Genomic DNA, 24,117 nt, shown 5'->3' with positions numbered 1-24,117 from the left:
TCTGAGGACTGCAGTTCAGTCACCACTAAGTCCCAAGATTGTTCTGTCCCTGAACTACTTTTTCACTTCCACCAATGATTTGTTAATACGAAAATGCCGAGACACACAGTGGTTTTGAGTCCACATAAAACTGTATCCCCCCCTAAAAGCTGAAGGATAACTCGGTTCAAGGGCCAGAGGAAGCAAAGGGCACACTACTTACCCTTACAAACGTATGGCTACTGTTATCAGCTAAGTAAAAACTTTTTTTTTTTATTTGTACAACACTCTTGAGGGCTGCTTCACTAATGTGTAGAATAAATGATAAACCTCCACACATTAAATCTCATATACAACATGTGTGCTGTATTGTGCTTATGTGGCAACTTCTGCATTTAGAGCCCACTAAAATGAGAGCTGGTAAACCTAGAGAGTTCCATCCAAGTACAGAAATGTAGCCCTTATCACAGAAAGCAGTTATGTTGCTTGCTCTGGTCAGTTGCATCTTGTGTCAAAGGTTAGTGTAGAGGAAATTTTCTACATTTCAAATGCTATACAATTTTGAGAAACATTACATTTATTCTCATTTACAAGAAAAATAGTTTTCTAAAATTTACACTTTAACATGTGGAATATCAATATTATAAAGTTTGTTTATACATGTACAGACAACAAGAAGCATCATCACTGACACAATAAGAAATTTGATAAATCACAGACTTTCAGCCTAAAACATTTTATTTCCAAACTATATTAAGAGGAATTATACAAAAAATATATTAATCTGAATAAAATCATTGTATGCCCGATAAAATTCCAGATTACTCCTCCTGTCACGGGGCAATTGTGGCATTAACTACAGCATTGTTCATATGAAAGATTTTAGGGGGGGTAAAAACAGGTTATCATTGTCGTCGTCATCGTCGTCTCAACACATACGTCTGCTTAATGAAGGAGGGTAACTGGAATAATGATGACAAGTGTCCTAAAGAATTTATGTTCCCTGTGAGCTTGGACGAACATCACAGCCAAATTTTAGCCACTGTAACCACATGTAGCCTCACTTAATCCTACTGGGGATCAGGGCACAGCAGATTACTTTGCCATTACTGTCCTCAAGCTGCCATTTCACCTCAACAGATACCTGCAAAAATGATTTCACGAAGTGAACAAACCAGTAATAAGAACATGGTTTTGATGAAGTGGGGCAGCAAAACGCAACACATTTGTCTGTATTGCCGCCCCCCCCCCCAAAAAAAAAGTAAATAAAAATAAAATAAAATAAAAACTCTGGGTTTCAAAAATTATGTAAATGGTGATAGTGTTAAATAGTGTTAACATGGACATACTATATCAAGATTTGTAATACCCTTTCTCAAATCTTACATGTGTGCTTAAAAACAACAAAGAATGAAATATCTCTTAGAATAAAACATTTCTTAAAATCAATCAATCCATCCATCCATCCCTCCCTCCAATTTTAGATAATGTAAACTGTCAGGCCCAAAACTTCATCATACTCAGTACAAGGGACTTAATGTACAGTAGACAAACCTGGGTGCGTGATGTCATAAAGATGTGCCAGTCCCTCTCAAACACACTAGAAACAGCATAGATTAAAAATCAGCAAAATATTTTGAAGTTTTTCCACACTAGTCTCACCAGTTAAAATAGAGGGCCGATGTCCACTTAAACTTTCTTTTTCCCCATCTTATAGATTATAAAATACTGTCTATTAATTATTTTTGAGAACATGTCTTATGGAGAATATTGGTAGTATTGATGAAACGTGTGACCACATTCAAATCACATTACACCATGAAGACAGGCAGTGAATGGAGGAGATACCATGGATCAACAAGTCAGTTGATGTTCGTGGATCCACAATATCTGCTCCATTCCTTGCCACTGCCTGCCATCATGGTGTAATATGCCTGAACATGGACACATTTTGATCAAAACCAGTTACCATTGCCTATAAACATTTTACTGGAGCCAAGACTGATTTTAATTCACTTTTAAAACACTCAATTACATTGTAATATACAGGGTAAATAAGCAAAGTGAAGGGTCCTACTGCTGGAGTACATAAACCTTTGTTAAATGGCAATGCTCTATTCTGAATGATGGTGTTGCAGGTACAAGATTTGACACAGCCGAACAGTTTCTTTTACTGACCACTTCATATGGTCCCCCACCACCAGCCACACCCAGAGTTGCACAACATTGACCTGACAGCAAGGTAACTAGCCGTAGGGGGATTGTTACATAGCAACTTCTGCACTCCCCTTTTGTTGATATATCTACACTCAGGTTTCTGCATCTACACTACTACTCTACAACTCACCCTGAAGTGCCTGACAGAGTGGCTGGTCATAAATGCCCTGTGACCAGCCTAATTCCATTATGGCAGACAACATTTAACATTTTTGAACATCGTCATCTGGCTGACTCATACATGTCATTATTTCAGTTAGGAATGTACAAATGTTTGGCAAAACTGGAGCACAGAACTAATTGCCAAGTCCTGGAAGTAACACATTTTGAAATGCCAAGAGCTACAAGAAATTAAAATCCAATCAATATATCCAACATTTGTGGGAATTAACACAGCCTTTGAAAATTACAATTCAGTAAATTTCACTAAACAATACAAGCACATGGGGCAAAATATCAGCCATCTCCTTAAAAGAGTACATTGATCAATTTGAAACACTGTAGAGATTGCAGACCTGGTACAATGTAATAATGTGACTCTGCACTGCTGACATAAATCATAGCAGTGAAGCAGTATGTATGTATGTATGTATGTATGTATGTATGTATGTACCAGCAAGCTGTATGGCACAAGTGCAGTAAGACAGGTCAATGTGAAGACGCGACAGAATGAACGTGCGCACCACACCATGAAGGAAGTTGCCCAAATAGTTTGTGTATACCTGCCGACTGTTCAAGGAATAGTACACCATTCTCACCCGTGTAAGAACAGTGGCCAAGGAAAGATCCTAACTAACAGGGGCTGGAAACGAGTTCACACAGTCTCTATGACAATTCGTTTCAAATTCAACAAGAACGGCTGCTGACAGTGAATGCAAGTCCATCTCAACCAGTTTCCGAGCAAAAATTGTGGAGGGAACTGCATGCAATAGACATCTGGAGTCTGGTACCTTGGGAAAATCCATTGTTAAGAGCAACCTGAAAAGCTGCACATCTTCATCTTCAATGGGCAGAACAATACAGAAACTGGTGTGTGTGTGTGTGGGGGGGGGGGGGGGGGGGGGCAGTAGTGTGTCTCTCAATTTACAAATTTCCCTCTTTTCAAATTATTCAATGCATCGCATGCATGGTGACCCAGTGAGGTTTTTAACCTGTAAAATGTGTGGTGAGAGTTTTTCAGGCCAGAGATGGTTCTGTGTAGCTTTGAGGGTGTTTTTCGTACTATCGGCTGGGACCACTCATTCAGGTTACCATGAACAGCTACCAGGATGTTTATTTGAACATTCTCTGTGACCACAAGTTACCATTCCTTATATAAATTCATGTTGGGCATGCAGTGGACATTCCCATCTTCTGTACAAGGCAGCCATGTTCACAGGGCTGTATGCACACGTTCCTGACAAACACCCTGGCACCCTTTTACACCTCACTGACCCACTAAATCACCTGATATTAGTCCCTTAGAAAATGCCCGAGATATTTGGAAGAGCAGGTGAAACCTAGTACTCAATGTTCCTGCAGTTCAGTAGTTTTACAGAATCTGATCATCAACGAGTGGTTTCAGCTGAATATTGCTCACCTAAAGAAACTTGTGGACACTCTTTGTTGTCGATATAAGCCCATTATCAAGGTTAGAGATGGTGTTATACAAAACTAGTGTGATTCGTTCTTTTTTTTTTTCTTTGTGTGGGAGAGTTACAAATGTTGTCACAACATTTTTGTAGCTATATTTACAAATTAAATTAGCACTAAGAGATAAAGATAGTCATATACAAAGGTCATACTAGTAAAAACGTGGAAGGACTGTAAGTGTTCAACACAAAAACATTTGTGTTAACTTGCTCGTATGTATTCCCTTAAGTAACATATGACGCTATTTACAGACAAATTACCACTAATATACATACTATATTGTCACTGACCTGCGGGTATGTCCGCTTAATAGGCAGTTTCTCGAAATAGGTGTAAGTACCTCCCTTATGTAGAGGACATGTTAAACCACAGTTCTGGCAAGCATCAGGATTTGGTATGTGGAATGGAATAGGGATTCCACCCAGTATTCCATGCACAATAGCCTTTACATCACTTGTGTCTTCAGCTGTGGAAAAAAATCAGTTACATATCAAGAAACAGTTTACTAAAGTACATGTAATGATGCTCTGAACTTTGATGACAACTACAGTTCAGAAGCTTGACAGTTAACTTTTAAACATTGCTGTGAATTCACATACATACAGAAATTCTAATATCTTTTATTTTTACAGCTTCATTTTTAAGACTAGTCCATAACGAGGAACAAACGGGACACTGTTAAAAGCTCTATCACTTCTGCAGAAGCTGACAGAAGCAATTAAATTATTTACATACTAGGGCAAACTTAACTTTTTATTTTCTTAATTTTATTCAACTAAACAGTGTTACACACGACAGGAAAACACACACGTAACTTATGCAAACACAACAAAACATTAAAACTAGCAACAATGAAATAGTAGAATGGAAAAAGAACCACAAACAAGACTACTACTACTAGTAGTAGTAGTAGTAGTAGTACAGATTTTATAATCATCTCATATAATCTCACTGTGGATAATCATGAAAATGAATGTATTTGTGCAGTTTGTATTCGCACATATCTTTTTGTAGAAATACAATGTGTTTAGAGTCCGGTCGATTTTATCTTACTTGTAGCCAGCCAGCCAGTCTACAAAAGCAAGCTATAAAACAGCAGTCAAAATTGCTTGAGCTAATAAACTTTTCAGCGATCATGAGTTCAATAAATGGTGCATTGTTGAGGCATCAGAACTTTTAATGCCACTGGAAGAACAGAAGTTTTCCAAAATTAGTATTTTGTGACATACAATAACTCACTGCACAGCTTTATGGCAGCAGATGACTACAAACAGTTGATTGACAGTGCCAGCAAGCTCGCTGCATTCTTGATTGCTTTGGACATGTTGATCGGCATACTGAACATGGCACAACTTGTGATTTATGATTGCGGAGTCAACAGTAGTTTGTACGTGAAGGAAGAACTGCTAGATTTGGTGCCAATGAAAGACACAATTAGAGGGATTGACCTTCTGAAAGTTGTTAAAGAGACAATTGATGCCATTGATCTGAATTTGAATGTGTTGGTCTCAGTTACTAATGATGGAGCAACAATACGAGGGACACAAAATGGGCTGGTAGCATTTGTAGCACAAAAGACTACGACGATCAACAGATGGGTTGTATGGAGTTCATTGTTTTATACATCAAAAAGCACTTTGTGCTAAATTTGCACGTATAGAAGATGTCATGAAACTAGTGGTCTGAATAGAAAGTTGTTCAAAGTTTTATCGGTTATTACATAGTCAGTTTTAACAGTTTTTGATGGAACTGCAGAAACAGTATGGAGACGTGATTTACTAAGTCGAGCGACACACATGGAATGATTTTTCGAGTTAAGACTTGTGAAGGAAAAAGGAAAGCAGGAACCAAAGCTAGAAGATCTGAGATGAAATGCAGATCTTGCATTTTTAATTGACTTGATTACACACTTGAACTCAATCAGTAAGACGCTGAATGGTGACAAGCAATTACCATATGATTTAATGGGAAAGGTGGATGCATTTAAAATGAAAATCACATTGTGGAATGGATGTCTACGGACTGACTGATTGAGAGGGTTTAAGGGACCAAACGATGAGGGCATCAGTCCTGCAATTCCGAAGTTACTCACAGAAGAAAGAGTGTCCGCTAAAAGTGGACAGATCCAGTCAGGGGAGTCAAATTATACAATAATGAAATTAAAACACACACACACACACACACACACACACACACACACACACACACACACACACACACAGTAAAAGGCACAAAAGGTGAGATCAAACCTAAAAACTGGAAAAAAGGGTGGTCTTTCCATGGTTGTCATGGGGTCCTAGACATGCAGAGAGGTCCCAACTACAACCAACCTGCCCCTGCTCCAAGAGAAAAGAAACATTACATCTGGAATTAGAAACCACTTTCATGGAGAAAACATCTTTGAATCATCTCCTAATATTAAAATTAATAAATCAGAAAGACTATACTTAGCACAAAGGGCCGAAAGAAGGGGACATTCCACCAATGTGTGGGATACCGTCAGTCTGGCTCCACAACCACATTGTTGGGGTCGATCGTTGTGCAGGAGGAAACAATGAATGAGCCCGATATGACCAATGCATAGATGGCATAAAGCAGTAGTCTCCTTCCGAGAGGAATGGGAGGAAGAGCACCAAACTGCAGTAGACTCCATGGTAATGCAGAATTTATTAACATGAGCAGTGGCACACAGAGCGAGGCTGCAGTACTGCCCTTAGGAAACGAATGAAGGCAAAGGCGAACACAGGCCACCACATGATGCCAAGGTGCTGAAGGGTTCACACTCACTGGCAAAGCGGCATGTCGCATGAAGTTAAGCTGCCGCAGAAAAAGTCAAAATCAAACTCCAGGAGGTAACAGAAGAGGGACACACCTGATACTGGCAGTCAAACGAGTCATTGAAGGAGGAGGCATAGGATGGGTGCCCAGGCATGGCAGACGAACAGCATGCTGAGGAGAAACTCACAGCAGTATGGCAGAAGTAGTTCGACAGCTTCTGCATACAGACTCGCAACCTGGCTAGGATAAAAGGCACCAGTGGCCAAACGGATGCCACGATGGTGGATAGTATTGAGATGGCATAAGAGGGATGGACATGCAGATGCATAAACAAAACACCCATAACATAGTTTCGAACAGACAAGGGACTAGTAGAAACAGAGGAGAGTGGTCCAGTCCACTCCCCAGATAGTATTGCAGAGGACAGGTAGGGCAGTGAGGGACTACGTACAGCAGGTGGCCGGGTAAGACAAGTACAACATGTGGGAGGATCAAGAAAGTTTCCTATTGAGCATGGAGCCCTAGGAATTTCGTAGTTTCAAAAAATGGAATTTTCTGGTCGAAAGTATCATTAATGTCAATACTAAAATTAAGCCTACAACCACAGAAAACACAAGGTCCGTCGACAAGTGCAGTAGCAGCAACACTCTTAACTGGTATGCGGTTCTTCTTGTCTCCAGCTGTTTTAGCGAACACGATGTTCTCGATGGTTTTATAAACTGTGTGTTTAGAACAGTTTTGTTCCATTAATAGACTTATCGCTTGAACTCGCTGACCTCCCGCAGCAACGTCTGGCTTACGCAATCGTGGCGGCGCGCCAGCGGACGCACACATCTAGAACACCCAGTGTACACGTCCGGGATAACGTTCCGCTGGCACTGTGAAAATATTCTAAGTCCAAGCTACTGCATATAATATATAAGCGAGCGAGAGCCGCGCAGAGGCTCATTCGGGCGCTGCTGCTGCTGCTGCTGCTGCTGCTGCACAGGCAACTGCATTGAACACCGCCACGATGCCTTACAGGAGAATTCGTCGCCGTTCTAAACACACAGTTTATAAAACCATCTAGAACGTCGAGTTCGCCACAACAGCTGGAGACAAGAAGAACCGCATACCAGTTAAGAGTGTTGCTGCTACTGCACTTGTCGACGGACCTTGTGTTTTCTGCACTTGTAGACTTAATTTTAGTATTGATCATGGTAATGGTTGGCTCACTGTAGCTATCGTACGTGGAGGTACGGGAGTTCCTAACATACCTGGACTTGAAAGTTTTGGGAGGAAACAACTGTGCTACCACAAATTCATACAACCCATTATGTTAGTGGAAAAGAGTAAACTACTGTTGATACTCTCCTAGTAAAGATGATCGAGAATGCTGAAAATGCCACTCCAGGAGACGTCCATGGAGAACAGCAATAGATGGCAAAATCGTCAACGAAAAGGGAGCCAGAGACGCCCAGCAGGAGACAGGCCATAATACGGTTGATGGCGAAGGCAAAGAGCATGATGCTCAGAAGGAAGCCCTGAGGCACACCGTTTTCCTGGATAAAGGTATCCAACAAGGCAGAACCCACACATACTTTTGAAAACTTGGTCTTTTAAAAATTCCTGAAGAAATCGGGGTAGTGCTCATGGAAGCCCCACATGTAGAGAGTACGGAGGATAGCAGTCCTCCAGCAGGTGGTGTAGGCTTTCTCCAAATCAAAATACACGGTCAGAGTCTGGTATTTCTGCAGATAATCATTCATGCATGGGTTGACAAAGTCACAAGTTTGTCAACTGCGAAATCCACACTGTGCAGTGGTTAGTACATTGAGAGACTCGAGCCACCATACCAGCCGGGCATAAATTATATGTTCCATCACCTTGCAAACACAGCTGGTGAGAGAAATGGGGTGATAACTAAAAGGAATGTGTTTGTCCTTATTGGGCTTAGGTACGGGTGTGGCAGTGGCTTCACATCAGCGTCTGAGAAATGTGCCCTCTGCCCAGATGCAATTGTACGTATGAAGGAGAAAGTGTTTGCCCTCAAGAGAAAGGTTCTGCAACAACTGAATGTGAACATCGTCCAGCCTTGAGGCGGAGTATGGGGATGAAGTGAGAGCACGTTATAGGTCCCACATAGTAAAGACGCCACTGTAGCACTCTAAATTCTGAGAAGAGAAGGGTATCGCCCCAGCCCCCTCCACTCGTTTCTGATTGAGGAAACCCTAATAATACTGGGAGGAGCTCGAAATCTCCGCAAAATAGTGGTCCAATTGGAAATAGCAATAGGATCCATTATGACATTATGTGCTACAGCCACGTCGGAAATCGGGCAGATGGACCTTGGTCCCAGAGAGCCGTCAGAGGTTGGCCCACATAACAGAAAAGGGAGTGCAAGTGTTAAAAGGACTACTAAATGAAATCCAGCTAGCTTTTTTCCAATCTCATAGAACGTGACGGCACTGTGCATGAAAATGCTTATAACGAATGGAGCTTGCCATCATAGAATGTTGGTTAAAATCGCAGAGAGAACATCTCTGCACAGGAACTGCACCACGGCATGCCTCAGTCCACCAAGGGTCAGAATACAGAGCAGTAAAGAGGAAGTGTGAGGAATGGAACGTTCTGTGGCCGTAAGGATAATGTTTGAAAGATATTCTACCTGATCATCATGAGTGGATGCTGTTCGTCAAAGGTCGCCAGAGATGAATGAAGATTCCAGATGGCCTTAGAAAGCTGCAATCTGGGTGTGCATGAAGGTGGGGTAGGACTCAGCAAATGGATAGCACATGGGAAATTATCGCTAGAATATGTGTCGGAGAGAATGGACAAATCTAGACGATGAGCAAGCTGGGTAGTGCGGAAGGAGAGGTCCAAATGGAAATACGTGAGTGTAGCATCTGAAAGGAATGTGAGTGCTTCCATGTTAAGGCAGATTAAGTTAAATGCAGTGAGAAGGTCAGCCAAGATGAGAGCCCCAAAGGGGATGGTGTGCACTAAAGCCACCGAGCAGCAGAAATGGGTGAGGGAGTTGCCAAATAAGCTGGAGGAAGTCTGCCCTGGTGACACCGAACGACAGAGGGGTGTAAACGGTACAAAGGGAAAAGGTGAAGTGAGGAAGGAAAATGCGGACTGCAACAGCTTTAAGCCATGTAGTCAGGGAGATGGGTTTGACTATGATCATCATCTCAGAAAAGCAGCACGACTCCCCCACGAGATGGAGTGCCATTCTTGAGCAAAAAGGTTAAAGAGGACCAGAAAGAAATGCAAGAGCTCAAAGCGGTTGTGAGGATGCAATTTTGTTTCCTGGAGGCAGAGGCCAAGTGGACGTGAGGCATCAGAATTCTCCCTCTGTCAGACGGCAGAGTCCAGGGCAGGAATTGATTGATTTCCTGGAGACTTTCCAGTTGGCAGAGGAAGACTCAGATGTTTGTTGGGCAATTTGACAACCATGGCACTGAATTGGAAGTTGCATGTCTGTGTGGCCTTTCCTTCATGGAGTGAGATGTAGCAAGAACAGTAATGCAAGTGCTGGATGGCAGAACACAGCGTTTTCGACTTGCGAGCAATCGCGTATGGCACTTTTCCTTCACCCGGTCTGCTCATCGAGATACACGGACAATATCGGGCGGAGGCTGCACGGTCGCCTTTGCAATTGATACTGCGGGTAGAAGGAGGCAGATCATTGCCCTCATGAGCATCCTTACCACAGGTTACATGTTTGGTCGGGTGTCAACAGGATATTCGAGTGTAGTTGTAACGATAACACTGGCAGCACATGGGAGTCAGAATGTACAGACGGACTGTGATAGCTTTATAGCCTTCTTTGATGGAAGCATCACTCTCTCAAAAGTGAGAAAAAGAGTTTCATCACCCGATGGATGGCAGTGACACCCTGATCAGGGGGAGGTACATTTGGACTTCTGCCTTGGTCAAACCATCGAGCTGCCTAGTCTAAATATCACCACACAAAGAATTCAGTGTTTGATGGGCCTCAACATGAACAGGACATGACAGGGCCATCATTTGTATCAACACCTTTCTGAATAATATACGGATTTACCGTAGCAAAGAACTGACTGTCTTCCGTACGGAAAACCACGAAGAACCATGTTGCAGCTGGGAGGGTCTTTGAACCATGAGCTTCATTCCGTTATTTAGTAGATGTTGGCTGTAAAGGTGATAATTGGCTCATTGTGAGGAAATCTCCCACGATTGCCCGCATCTCCAATGGCGTGCTCCTTCCAACTGGGGGTACCCCCTCAGAGGGGTGCACACCCTCCTTAGGTGACTGTTCAAGCCTCAGGGTCATACCTCCCGAACATCTCACAGAGTGTCAAATTGGCAATTTGGGAAGGTAGAGCTAAGGCAATCACCCCTCCTTGGGACTGGCCCGTACCAGGGGATACGTGCGAACCCTATCTGTCGACTCAGGGCTGGGAGTTACGGGTTAACCAGTCACCTGTTATGGATCAAATGGGTGGGCTGGCCTTCAGGAGTGCACAGGGAGGAAGAAGAAAAAGGGGAACCTCAAACAAAGTGGATGAAGGATAGAAGGGGAATGAAGAAAGAAAAAAAAAAAGGAATGAAAAACAGTGGAGAGACTGTTCTGATGTCGACTATCGAAAATACAGAAATACACAACATTCCCAAAATGTATGTCTCCATTGAAGTTGTTTCTAACTAATTTCTTTGTTACAATGTTTATTTCTCAGTTATTTCTTTTCACTTTCATTGCTGCAGTTATTTCTTACACGTTGTTGTAATTTCTTATCAGTTTCTTTCTTGTGGTTGTTCACTGCAGGTTTCTGTATTGTAGTTGTTCAGTGCTAATTTGTTTACTGAAGAGGCTTCTAAGAAATCTGAGACCATCCAGTTTGTTTTGACAGAATAACGACAATGATAGTATCTGAACAAGGAGAAGCCTCACATGGTGTAGATGATGCAGATTTTGCATCAACAGAGGAAGAATGAAATACCCTGAATCAACTAAAGAGGTAGGTGTTAGTCCTGTTAAGAAACCGTGGTCAGTGAAGTGAAGTCATAAGCTCTATGCATCGAAAAGTGCAGAAAAGTTACTAAAGCTATGGATGAATACACTACAGCAAAACCAACCACTCTCTTCAAAGTAGAAAGTCCATCTTCAGAAGTAAATGAACCAAAGCACTTTTGCACATCTTGCCAGGAATTTTTCACAAATATCATTTCAGCTATTGAATATTGTGCACCCTACAGTGCAAAGGTGCAAGTTTTAACTATTATTCCAGAGACATTTTCAAAGAAAACAATTTTGAACCACGTTCCATCAGTATCAAAGTACATGGTAGACAAATCAAGAAATGTGAGGTCTGTAAAAGAAGTCTTTGAAAGACCAGATCCCTATTATGGTCATCCTGTAGAAGCAGCTCAAGTTCAAATAGTGCAGTCATTTTATCTGGAAGATAAATGGGACTGTTCTCGCCAGAGTGCCAACAAAAATGACACTGTAATTGCAACAGTTGAAGGTCAAAAAGTTGTGAAAGTGAAGAGGTACATGACTCGCAGTATTAAAGAAACTTTTGCAATTTATAAGAGCAACTATACAACTTCACATATTGGAAGATCAAAATTTTACGCACTACGAACTAAGTGGGTAGTTCCACACCCACCTAGATATGTCTATGTGTGTACTGCACTAATTTTGAACTTTGTTTGGTAACTTTGAAGAACTTGCTGGAGCATGCGACATATGACACCTTGGTTTTGAGTGTGAAGTCACTAATAGTCTGTGACGTAAAGCGAGAGACTTGTTTGTTTGAAGAATGTGGTGACTGACCTGGAAAGAGAGGACTGTCTTTATGGACACTTGGCCTGGAAGACATAGCAGATAACTGCAGAAATTACATATGCGACGTGGAAGGAAAATAAACTAATTATGAAAACTGTTGCCTTTGACAATTTCATTGGTGAACTTGGTAAATGGTCATCGAAAGCAGTAACACACCAGCATCCAAAGAAATTGCAACAACAACAACAACGCATTGCAGAAGTGAAAGGGTGTGTACAGGCTGAAGAACTATGTTTAGTGCTTCACTGTGATTTCACTGAGAACTGGTCTGTAATTCTCCCACAAGAAGTACAAGGGTAGAGCAATGACCATGTTTCAATTTTTACACGAGCGACATATTTTCAAAACAAGACCAGAAGTGTTGCAGTCCTAAGTGATGACACAGGACATGACTCAGCACATCCTTTGCTACCAATGCGCAAAATTCTTCAACTGAAAACAGGGGCAGAGAAGTTCATTATTTCTGATGGTGCTCCTAATCACTTTAAAAATTGTTACTAACTGTGAATTGAGTAAGTCGCTTGTGCCAACTGACTGGGTATACAGTGCTACTGGTCACGGGAATTGGCCTTGTGATGTAGGAGGCCTGCTGAAGCACCATGTTACAGAACAATCTTTCCAGGCCAAATACAGCTGCGATTTAGAATACCGAGGATTTTATGAGAGTCATGAAATCTTGTACATTCACAGCACCTCATTCTTTGGTCCAAAGAGGAAATTTAAGAATTTCATGAGCAGAATGGTCGAAACAAACTACCCATGAAAGGAATTCAGAAGACACATTTTTGGACTCAAAGTGATGGGTGAACTAATATTGCACGCACTTTAAGGATACAGGGTACTTATAAATGGTGGAAAATTCGAAATTTTTTATGACGTTATTAAATTCTATAGTCTTCCTGATTACAATGATATATAAATTATATAGTTTCAAATGAAAAATTACCTTTATGGTCACGTATGCTACCATGCCCCTATATTTCTGTTACAGAAACAAGTATTATTTCGAAAACAACTGTGTTTCCAGTGCTTACACATGTGGTACATTGAATATGTTAGTAACAGTGCAGGTTTCTAGTGTTTATAATGACTATCTCTGCTAGTATTTACTTTTCTTTTACTGAAGCAGTTTGTTCACATGTTACTGAATGTTTGTTGCCCAAGTGCTACATATATTTGTAGAACTACATATCCTTTAGTGTGCAATAAATACAAACTATGCCACGCATCAAGAAATTCCATAAAAGGAAATTCCATGGTACTCACTTCACAAACAAAGCATGCCACACTGTTTAAAGAAACCTATGTATCAGTTCTTCAGGGAAGAAACTCCTGCATGGCACACCTCTTGGTGATTCAAATTTTTGTGTTAACAATGACGGTGTTTGTAGTGGATTTCTTGTTGATGATGGGGGCATCTTATCTTCTTTGATAAAGGAAGTGGCAAAATGTAAACAATGTGATGCTGTACGCTGCCTGGAAATAACTGAACAACAAAGTAGCAGGAAGGGTCTAGTGCCAAAATTAGTTGTTCTGTGTAGATCCTGCAATAAATTTACCTCAAAAATGACTTCGAACATGTGCATAATCCATATGATGTGAATTTGAAGTTAGTGTATGAAATGCATGCAACAGAAAAAGGAAAAAAGGCTGCTCAAATGTTTTTTGGTTTGATGGACCTTTCTCCTCCTCCCAGTAGGTTCAGGTGCCTTGACAGTTATGTCTAAAGCGTCTACGAAACATGCAGTAGTAGAAACTGTAAATATTAGTGGAACCAGAGACATTGCTGTTGCAGTTGATGGGAAATGGCAATGTCGAGGATATCGTTCCTTGAATGGTGTTTTAAGTGCTACTTCTCTGGAGAATGGAAAAGTTGTTGATGTTGAGTGCTTGTCTAAGTACTGCCACATCTGCCATGGTAACACTGAAGGATATATTGAACATCAGTGTTCTAAGAATTATGATGTCTACAGTGGAGGTATGGAGTGTGATGGAGCTCTAGAAATATTTCAGAGGTTGGTGCCTGTTTATAACGTTAGATATACGAAGTACCTAGGCGATGGAGACTCTAAAGCTTTCAACAAAATTAATGAGTTCAGTGTTTATGGTGATACCATGGTAACAAAACTGGAGTGTTGTGGACATGTGCAAAAGAGGATGGATGCTAGATTGAGGAAGCTATGAAGAGAAATGAAAGGAAAGTTGCTATCCGATGGAAAATCTCTGTCTGGCCGAGGCAGACTGACAGGAACTGAAATACATCTTCTTCAGATTTATTATGGACTGGCTATTAGATGGACTGCACCTCTGATGTTACAGCAATGAGAAAAGCTGTATGGGCCACCTATCATAAGTTGTCCACAGATGACCACCCTGTTCACATACTTTGCCCTAAAGGAGCAGATTCTTGGTGTGGTTACCAAAAATCAAAAGAAAGTGGTCAAATATACCATCATAAGTAATCTCTTACAGAGACTGCTATGAATGAAATGAAACTCATTTTCAGAGACCTGAGTGACCTCGTTTTGCTTAGTAAATGTCTTCATGCGGGCACTCAGAATACAAATGAAAGTTTCAACCATTACATGTAGGAAAGATTACTCAAGAATAAATACATTAAAAGTTGGTGTACTAGATGCAGTGGTATGTTTGAGTGATCGAGTGATAGGAAGCTTGGAAGTCCTGAGAAATTTACACATAAAATGTGGCTCTAATATGGAAGTTCAATTGCTTGCGTGTGACAGACAACGGGTGCATGAAGCTCAAAGATTCGCTCTTCAAGTTACCAAAGAAGCAAGAAAAGCTAACAGGAATGCCAAGAGGAAGCTTGAAGATGATGAAATGCTGCAGGAGGAAGACTTTGCTTCAGGAATGTTCTGAGACACAGTTTAATTGGACTCATATCTTCATTCATAATTTCCCCACAAGTTGCATTTTTCTGAATTCATGTACAAATATTTCCTAAAGTTGATAAAGCATTGCTCTAATTTTTTTCTGTGACTTGCAATAGTCCATACTTATGTAGTAGACCTAAGCTTCATTGCAGAATCAACTAAATTATAGAAAAAATAACATTTTTATTAGGAAAAAAAATTATAAAAATTAAAATGTAAGATGTTTAGAAAGTGTGCTGCATTACCTGATATCAACAAAAAAATCTGTAAAACATATACATTGTAAACAGTGCCTGAAAGAAATAGGTGTTTATTTTTACATAATATTGAGCCGCAAAATTACCCTGTATCCTTAACGAGAAAGAAAGAAGAAATTTCATTCATTCAGTCAACACCTCAGAAACAGCAGGATAATATTCAGATTCACAGCCTCAGGAGGAGGATGTTTGTGACGTGTGTGTATGACTGTGACTGGTGGATTGCAGAGATTATAGACACTAGTTACGAGTTAAACGAAACTGTAGTGAACATGATGCTATGACATGGACCAGCTGCTGGATATAGGTTTCCAGCTGAAGGACAGCAAGAACACCATCAGTGATCAATTCCTGTTCACAATGTTTTGAATATTATAAGTGCTCCAGTTCCTATTGGTTCAACAGGAAGGCATCACTCTATATCAAAGTAAGATACTGTGGCTAATTTCAGTACAAAACAAAGTGCACAGAAGTTGTAAAAATCGAAACCTTTAAGCCTTTGGACCTTTCATATACATTTTGGAACCATTTAAAATGCTTGAAAAAAAAAAAAAAAAAAAAAAAAGTCTCTTTCTCATCTTTCAAAACTAAAATTATGTTAAACAAGGCTAGTGTTTGATTTTTATGAGCCTGTTATGTGATAATGTGGTAATTAAACAGGTTTTCTGTATGACAAAAAAACTTCATTTTTTTTATAAAACCTGTTCAACCCAAAAGTGGCAGCTCTCCTTTCAGGGAACGTAGAACTATATGGTACTAATCAATACAGAAAGAGAAAAAAAATCAAAAATTTATGGATCAGCATTTCTGAAAAAAATTCCCATAAGTTATAAAAAGTTCAGAACGCTATAGTACAAGAACTTTGACAGATAAGTCAAAATGGAGGATTTCGTTGTAATCATAAAGCAATTATCTTTTAAATAAAAAAGCCAACAAAATATCTAGAACTGTTCCAGAGATAAAGTATTTTAAATTTTTTTCCAAAATTCACCCCTTCAAAATGGTATGCGCAGTGTCATCTTTGGAGGGCTGTATCTTGCAGCAGAAATTTTTTGGAGACGGCAAAAAAATACATGTTCCTTACTTAGTCCTTCATTTTAACATACACTAAATTAAATAACACTGGATACTATGAAGGTAAGATATTTTGTTTTAGCCTGCCTGAATTGATATGGGCTGTCTAGTGCACTCTGGTGGCTATTACACCTATCACAGAGAATTGCAACTCTCATCATTTACATACCAGCCAATGGAGCTTATGTATATGAAACAACTAACCATGTCTTCTGGGTGCTTACTTTTTCTTGTCAGGCAGCTATTTCAAGAACAATCATACATTCCACCTTTATAAAAATTAAGAACATATTTTTGACATGCTTTGAGAACTATGAGGATTTATAACAGATTTTTTACATTATATTTGTAGGAGACAGAGACTTTAATGTGGTTTTCTATTGCAGCAGAGAGCAAGGTGCTATGATGGCTCCCTGCAGACAGTACTTGTTGCCGACCTTCAAGTCGGACACCAACAAATTTAATTCATACTATAGGAGAAAGACAGACTCGTGAAATATTAACAGCCCCCTTGCATGCTCTATGTCAGAGTAAACCTGTGAGGCTGTCGCACACCTGTATACAAAACAAATCTGTGCTACCATCAATAAATATCTCGCTCACAATCTCTCACACACACACACACACACACACACACACACACACACACACACACACACACACACCTCCACAATTTGACATCACAGAATTGAAGGCCCCTACTTACAAACAGAAAATGATATTGTGATGCCAACATTAGTTCCACGTTTCAGGTCACATTCAGCGGCAGAAGCTGCACACCCAGACACTGTCACATTGACACAGCTTCCCACGTCCGAATCTGTAACAGTAACAAACATGGCAATCCTACTACGTAAAATGTAGCAAAAAACACACGCATGTAACTTATTTTAAGATGTTAAGATACAAGCAACATTTCTATCATTTGTAGACTTAGAGAAAGCTTTTGACAATGTTGACTGGAATACTCTCTTTCAAATTCTGAAGGTGGCAGGGGTAAAATACAGGGAGCTAAAGGCTATTTACAATTTGTACAGAAAGCAGATGGCAGTTATAAGAGTCGAGGGGCATGAAATGGAAGCAGTGATTGGGAAGGGAGTGAGACAGGGTTGTAGCCTCTCCCCGATGTTATTCAATCTGTATATTGAGCAAGCATTGAAGGTAACAAAAGAAAAATTCAGAGTAGGTATTAAAATCCATGGAGAAGAAATAAAAACTTTGAGGTTCATCGATGACATTGTAATTCTGTCAGAGACAGCAAAGGACTTGGAAGAGCAGTTGAACGGAATGGATAGTGTCTTGAAAGGAGGATATAAGATGAACACCAACAAAAGCAAAACGAGGATAATGGAATGTAGTCAAATTAAGTTAATGAAATCAGCTTCCTTAAAATCTCTGACAACTATACATTAGCATCACTAAAAAAGAAGGATGTCACAATGTTCTTTATTTGTGCTCAACATGTTTGTGTCCTACACAAAAGGATGTGGTAAAGTAAATACCAGCTCATTCCTCATTATTTCAACTGGTCTTAAGTTTCATTACACGAAAAAATTCTTAGTAGAAAAAGAAAACAGTGACCTAAAGTAAATGTAATTTTATCATCTTAGTCAGCTTTAAGATACACCCACAGAGCTACACATATTTGTTACACCATAAAATGCACTCTCATTATGGGTTCATTTGAAGTAAACTTTTCGGGACGATCATGGTTACCTGCAACGTTCCATATTTAAAAATGGATGAAATACATTAAAAGTTAACTAATTCGATTTTTAAGATCAGTAAACTTGTACAGTACATTTCTTTTCATAACTTACGATTATAACAAACATCAGAAAACAAACAAAGCATCTACTGCGAAAGAGGAGAACAAGTTTAAAATTCTATATGTAACATCCTTAAGATTTTCAAACAGTTATATTTAGTCTGTATATGACAAATGTATAGCAAACAATTTAGTCACACACTGCTGGTGTGTGTCAACACCTGCAAAAACACTATATCTTGACTGAACGGCATGTCACCAATGATACACTGAAGCACCAAGCATTGAATAATAAGATATTCGAGAAAGAATATTAGTTTAAACTCAGTATTACTGGTGCTTCAAATTCAGTAGGGATGAGAATCTTCATAGCGAACTTCTGAGCTTCTACATGGAAAAAGCCATACACCTTACGCTGTACGATTTTAATTTGAAGAGCACTCACCACAAAACTGGACGTTTGCTGCAACAGATGATAAGCAAAAAGCTAAAGAGAACAGCAAACAACACGTTAGAGTTTTCATGTTCGAACTAGTTTTCCACTCTTCTGAGAGTCTGGGTGACTACTAAATGCTATCGGCAAGTGACTGTGAGTGGCTTCAGTCACTTGGGGAGGAATGACACATTCGTAGATAAAGAAAATTTGCTGTACTTTACACACTTGTTGGACTCATAATTTAAATATATGCGTCACGTGCTGATCTATCACATTGTGTACTGTGCCTGCAGGGCAGGAAACCTAGGCGTTACAAAACTTTTTTTGTGTATCGTCGGAAGACCAATAAATGTATTTAGAAACCAAAAGGAGGGTTTCTAATGACACAAAAATTTCATTTATTTCGCTAAAGTACTGTAAACTCTTCGCTTATTAAGTAACAGATAACTGAAACTTCAGCTTTTCGTCGTCGTAAGTTCGTTCGTTTTATTTGTGATTAGCGCGCTGTTTAAAAGTTCGAACTATGAGTTACGAAAGCTGAGTTTTAAGTTTTGGGGATCTCTTAACAAAAATATAGTAAGTTGTCTCAAAATTACAGTCAGCATGTAAATTGTTATCGAATGTACATTTAATAACCCTTCTGAACATCATTACGCAAAGTTTATCTTTCGAGTTGCTTATCGGTAGCCTACACAATTAACTCAAATCTTTAACTCTATCACGGTAACACTGAACTGTACAGGTCTGTAACCAGAAAGACTTTTGAAAAACATTTTCTGTACGGTCAATCTCTGGTGTAGTTTGAGTGGAAATTGCTGGTAGTGCTTTTATTTCCATTCTATCATGTCATATGACATAATATTTTGTGGTAACCAGTCTTTAGCCAAAAAATATTTCCTGCACAGAAGAGAGCGCTGAGAAATATGAGCGGTATTCATCCAAGATATTCTTGCAGAAATCTGTTCCGTAAGTTGCAAATATTAACTTCCACCTCTCAATACACAGTTTCTTTGATGATTTTTGTTACTAATAACCAGCCTCTTTTTAAAACTAACAGTTAATGTTATTATCATGGTACTACTTCAAAAAATGATTTACCTAGGGATCTGAAACATTTAAGTCTTTTGCAAAAAGGTGGTCATTATTCTGCCACATTTTTTTTAACTTTCTTCCTTCAGATATTAAAGTTCACATTAATGTCTTACCTAATTTTAAAAGTAAATTAAGAGAATACCTATTGGAAAATTCCTTCTACTCTTATGATGAGTACCTGCAGATAATACAATGATCTTTTTTTTGTGATTTGTAACGTCAATGGTATTTATATTTTCAAAACTTTGTTTTAGTGTGTTTTGCTATAACTCATCTTTAACTGTCGAAGTAGGACACTGTACTATATTTTCTTGTTTCTTTGATTTGATTTTAACTGTCAAGCATACTCATCTTTCTATGGTGCATTTTATATACATGTATTATATTTGTGTTATGTAACCTTGAGTCGTTCCACATCCATGTGATTTATCACAATACGGATTAATGGAATATGAAATAAATAAATAAATAAATAACGTAAAGAATGCAGCTAAAAATCGCACCAATCATTGCTTAGTACGCCTAATATGGCTTTTGATTTCGTAGCCATTCAAGGACTAGCGCATTTGTTGAAAAGAAAAAGGAGCACCTTTAACGAGTGAGCATACGAATTACGTATCACAAATCTGTCATTGTAAGGTATGATTTAATTTGACATGGTCGGTAATGTTTAAGTTACGTGGGTAGGCCTATTGTTTTTACGCAAATCAGGAATTATATTACATTTTCAAAATCATCAGTATTCCCACACAGTAATAACTAGCAAACTACCTTTGATAGAAATAGTATTCTTTACAATTAAATGCGAAACAGTCCGCAGTTTTCTTTAAAAAAAGTTCATTTCAGGATAATTACCACACCTTAAATTACACTCTGAAGGTTAATGATAAACAATTTGTACGTATCACACACACCACTTAAACTGGATACGGTCTCAAACGCAACGTTATTTTGATAGAAGCTAGGCTGACCAGTCGTCCCGGTTTTGACAGGACAGCCCTGGTTTTCACACGCATGACCTGGTGTCTTGAGATAATCGTTCAGGACACATAATTGTCCCGGTTTTTAATCGATAAACGAAATACTTGCAACAAAATTTCTCATTTAATGAAATATTTGTGAAAAACAAGTTTCCTAGAAGTAGAACGTTTAAAAATATATTTTTTCTCAATAATCCCACTAGGCCTGCCACATTTGGTTTAAATCGTCTTTTCCCTAAAGAAAGAGTAAGAGATATGTTGAAAAGAAAAGCGGGTGTCACATACTCCCGTCTCTTAACTTGCCGACCTCCACGTTATGGCCCTCGAGACAAAAAAACCAAAACCAAAGGAGGTATAAAGAAGCATGACTTAAACCATTTTTCCTACTGGGACTGCAGCCATATGGAACTTAATTTTGTGAAGAATGTAAGCGATGCGGCGCGTGTTAACAGTGCTTATTGAATATTGTTTGACATGTTTGCAAGCTTGCCCGTAACAGTCTCCAGTCAAACGAAATCTTAAATTTTAGTATGAAATGTTTAATTTGTATCTCAGTATCTCATTACTGATTAGTAACATTGCACAGTTTTTAGGATTAATAAATTATACCTAAGTAGCTAGTAAGTGACTAAACGTAGCAGAAAATATATCCAGGCTGTTACTATAAAAAAGCGAGTATCAGTCTTTATTTCTGAAGAAAAGGATTTTATTTGTGTGTAACGTATCTACATGTTCCTTTCCAGTTCACAAAATGAAGAAACATTCCTGCTATTCAGCTGCTGTATAGCCATAGGCCTGTCATCGATTTGAAAATCACGAAAGCTGACAAGAAAGGTACGTGTAAGTGTACAAAATAAAAACATAAGTCTCCCGGTTTTTCTCCTTGAAATCTGGTCTGCCTGTCTAAGCATGAAATTGTCTCCTAGTTTGTTTTTTTTTTAAAAAAAAAAACCTTGACAGAGTTTGAATGTGAGAGAATGGTGATCAAGCGGACAGCAGTAAGGCAGTCGTCGCCAGACACATATTGTGTTAGCGGAAACGGCTTTCCGTAATTGGATTGACGCGCTTCCCTCGATGGGTTGCGCAACTTCGGCAGCTGCTAAACGGAAAAAGCCAGCACTCATTCATCGGCATCTGACTACATGGACTGACTCACAGCTAGGAATACACTGGTTTTGGCTTATGTCGTGCTTTTTTTTTTTCTTCAACGTCAATTTAACTTGAGTGTTAAAATCGATCAAAATAACTAGTTTTGAAATAACTCAATTTCGGTTTTTTATTCCTATTATTTTCTTAAGTAATGTAGAAATAGAACGAAGATTCCTTATGCCATGTCGTTTGTTTGCTCGTTGCTGTCGGCAGTGTTATTAAAAGAGTGAAGATCGTTTTTCTCATTTTCTGTAATAACACAATATTTCAAAGCGAAGGAAATTTTACGAATAAAAATTACTCATTTTTTAAAAACAGGTTTATCTAGAGACCAAAAATTTTAAGACGGCTGTGATGACCTATAGATATTTCGATTTTCTTACCCAGTTATTAGTGACCGATAAGAAACGCGTGTTATAACCGAAACCAAATAAATATACTGAAAAACACCAGTTATTCCAAACTAAAATAACGGTATCGGTTTTTCCTGTCTCTAGTTACCCACAACTGGATTTTGTTTCGTTTCCCAATCATGTCACAATCAGGCGGTACATGATTATGAGAAACTGAGAGTATCCTATTGGGATTTATTCAGGGTAATTGATCGATGAGTGGGTACGGAACAAAAACCGTCTAATGAACTTAAGGCCAGAAATGCATGGTTTCCATGCTAGAGACCATTTAGGGAGCCCTGCAGAAATTTGTATGCGTGTACTTAAGACAATCATTCCGGCAGTAAACAGTAACAGAACACTTAATAAAGAGATATACGATCACAACACTAGAGGTAACGGGAGACCCCACAACATCTCTCATAGAACAACACTTTATGAGAATAGCTCTCGCTATGCAGGTATAAAACTACTGAATTGCTTCTTCCTAATATCTCCAAATTGCTCATTGCAGAACTAAAAAAGAAATTAAAATGACAGCTCCTAAACAATCCTGTGTATTCAGTAGATGAGTTTCTAGATTTAGTACACTCATCTGACAGAAGACCATCTATTTACAAACATATGAATCTCATACCTTAGACTGTGTCACAAATTGTAAATATTTGAATCTCAGTTCTGAAGACTGTGTCACAAATTGTAAATTCCTTAATCTATGTATTGCAACGTTCTGTCAACTAAATTTAGAAAAAGTTGTGTAGATAGTAAAGCCAGGCAATAATATGTAACTCTAGTAAGTAAGGTTCTAACTTACTGGAACAAAAAAAAAACTTTTTTTTGTAATCGTTTCATGTTGGATCAAAATAAATAAACATTTTTACAGAGACTGCAGTCTAATACACACTGTATCATGTGGCCACATTTACAGTATCTGTTGAAAAGAGTTTCCACGTGTCTCAATGCATGCGTGTACACGCCGTAGTGTGTTCTGTCTTACACGTTCACATCGGCCAGGCTGCATCTGAACAGTGTCAAAGGAAGCATGAATTTTTTGCTCCAGTGTCTCTTCATCTGGAATGGGCTCTGCATACATGACACTTTTGAGATGGCTGTATAACAAGAAATCCCATGAGTTGAGATCCAGTGAATGAGCAGGCCATGCAACTGGACCCCCTCGTGCAATCCATCGACCGGGGAAGTCACAACTGAGATGTGTCTGGACGATAACGAAGAAGTGGGCTGGAGGACCATCGTATAGTAGCCACATAACCCTTTGAATCATCAGTGGAATGTCTTTCAGCAGGGGAGGCAAAGTCACCCGCAAGAAATGCCAATTGTTCTGGCCTGTTAGGCAACGTGGAAGGAAGACTGGTTCCAAAATACAGTCGCCTACTATCTCGGCCCACCTTCCAGCTACACCAGTGCTGATGATTCACTGCCACCATACCACTGGGGTTCTGCATACTATCCCACAGATGATGAATACAAAAGTTGAAGATACCACTCCACATAAAGGTGGCCTAATCTGTGGATAGGATGGATGATACAAATACTGCAATCATTGTTGCCTGGTGAACAAAACAGTGACAAAACTGCTCTTGATGTAGAAAGTCTATTGCTAGCAAGCCCTGCACGTTCTGTAAATGATAAGAATAGT

The 24,117-nt window shown here is 39.3% G+C and overlaps 1 protein-coding gene across 1 annotated transcript; it reads right to left on the bottom strand.

Moving 5' to 3' along the window:
• Nucleotides 1-546: 546 nt before the first annotated feature.
• Nucleotides 547-19,128, bottom strand: LOC126210149 (NPC intracellular cholesterol transporter 2 homolog a-like). Its single transcript, XM_049939300.1, has 4 exons — nucleotides 18,857-19,128; nucleotides 17,350-17,463; nucleotides 4,119-4,294; nucleotides 547-1,123 (listed from the first exon to the last, which is right to left on the bottom strand). The coding sequence occupies exons 1-4, from the start codon at nucleotides 18,933-18,935 to the stop codon at nucleotides 1,040-1,042; spliced, it is 453 nt and encodes a 150-aa protein (XP_049795257.1). The 5' UTR covers nucleotides 18,936-19,128; the 3' UTR covers nucleotides 547-1,039.
• Between the last annotated feature and the right edge of the window lie 4,989 nt (nucleotides 19,129-24,117).

This window comes from Schistocerca nitens, chromosome 10 (genome assembly GCF_023898315.1).
Source record: "Schistocerca nitens isolate TAMUIC-IGC-003100 chromosome 10, iqSchNite1.1, whole genome shotgun sequence".
Classification (NCBI taxonomy): domain Eukaryota; kingdom Metazoa; phylum Arthropoda; class Insecta; order Orthoptera; family Acrididae; genus Schistocerca; species Schistocerca nitens.
This window is presented reverse-complemented; position numbering and strand designations above follow the sequence as displayed.

Bases quoted from the DNA above. Each gene is read 5' to 3' on its own strand.
- LOC126210149 (XM_049939300.1), bottom strand. From the start codon at position 18,935: ATGAAAACTCTAACGTGTTGTTTGCTGTTCTCTTTAGCTTTTTGCTTA. The intron at 17,464-18,856 runs GTGAGTGCTCTT...TTACTGTTACAG, and splicing joins AGCAAACGTCCAGTTTTGTG to ATTCGGACGTGGGAAGCTGT. The intron at 1,124-4,118 runs GTCAGTGACAAT...TCATTTTTGCAG, and splicing joins TTAAGCGGACATACCCGCAG to GTATCTGTTGAGGTGAAATG.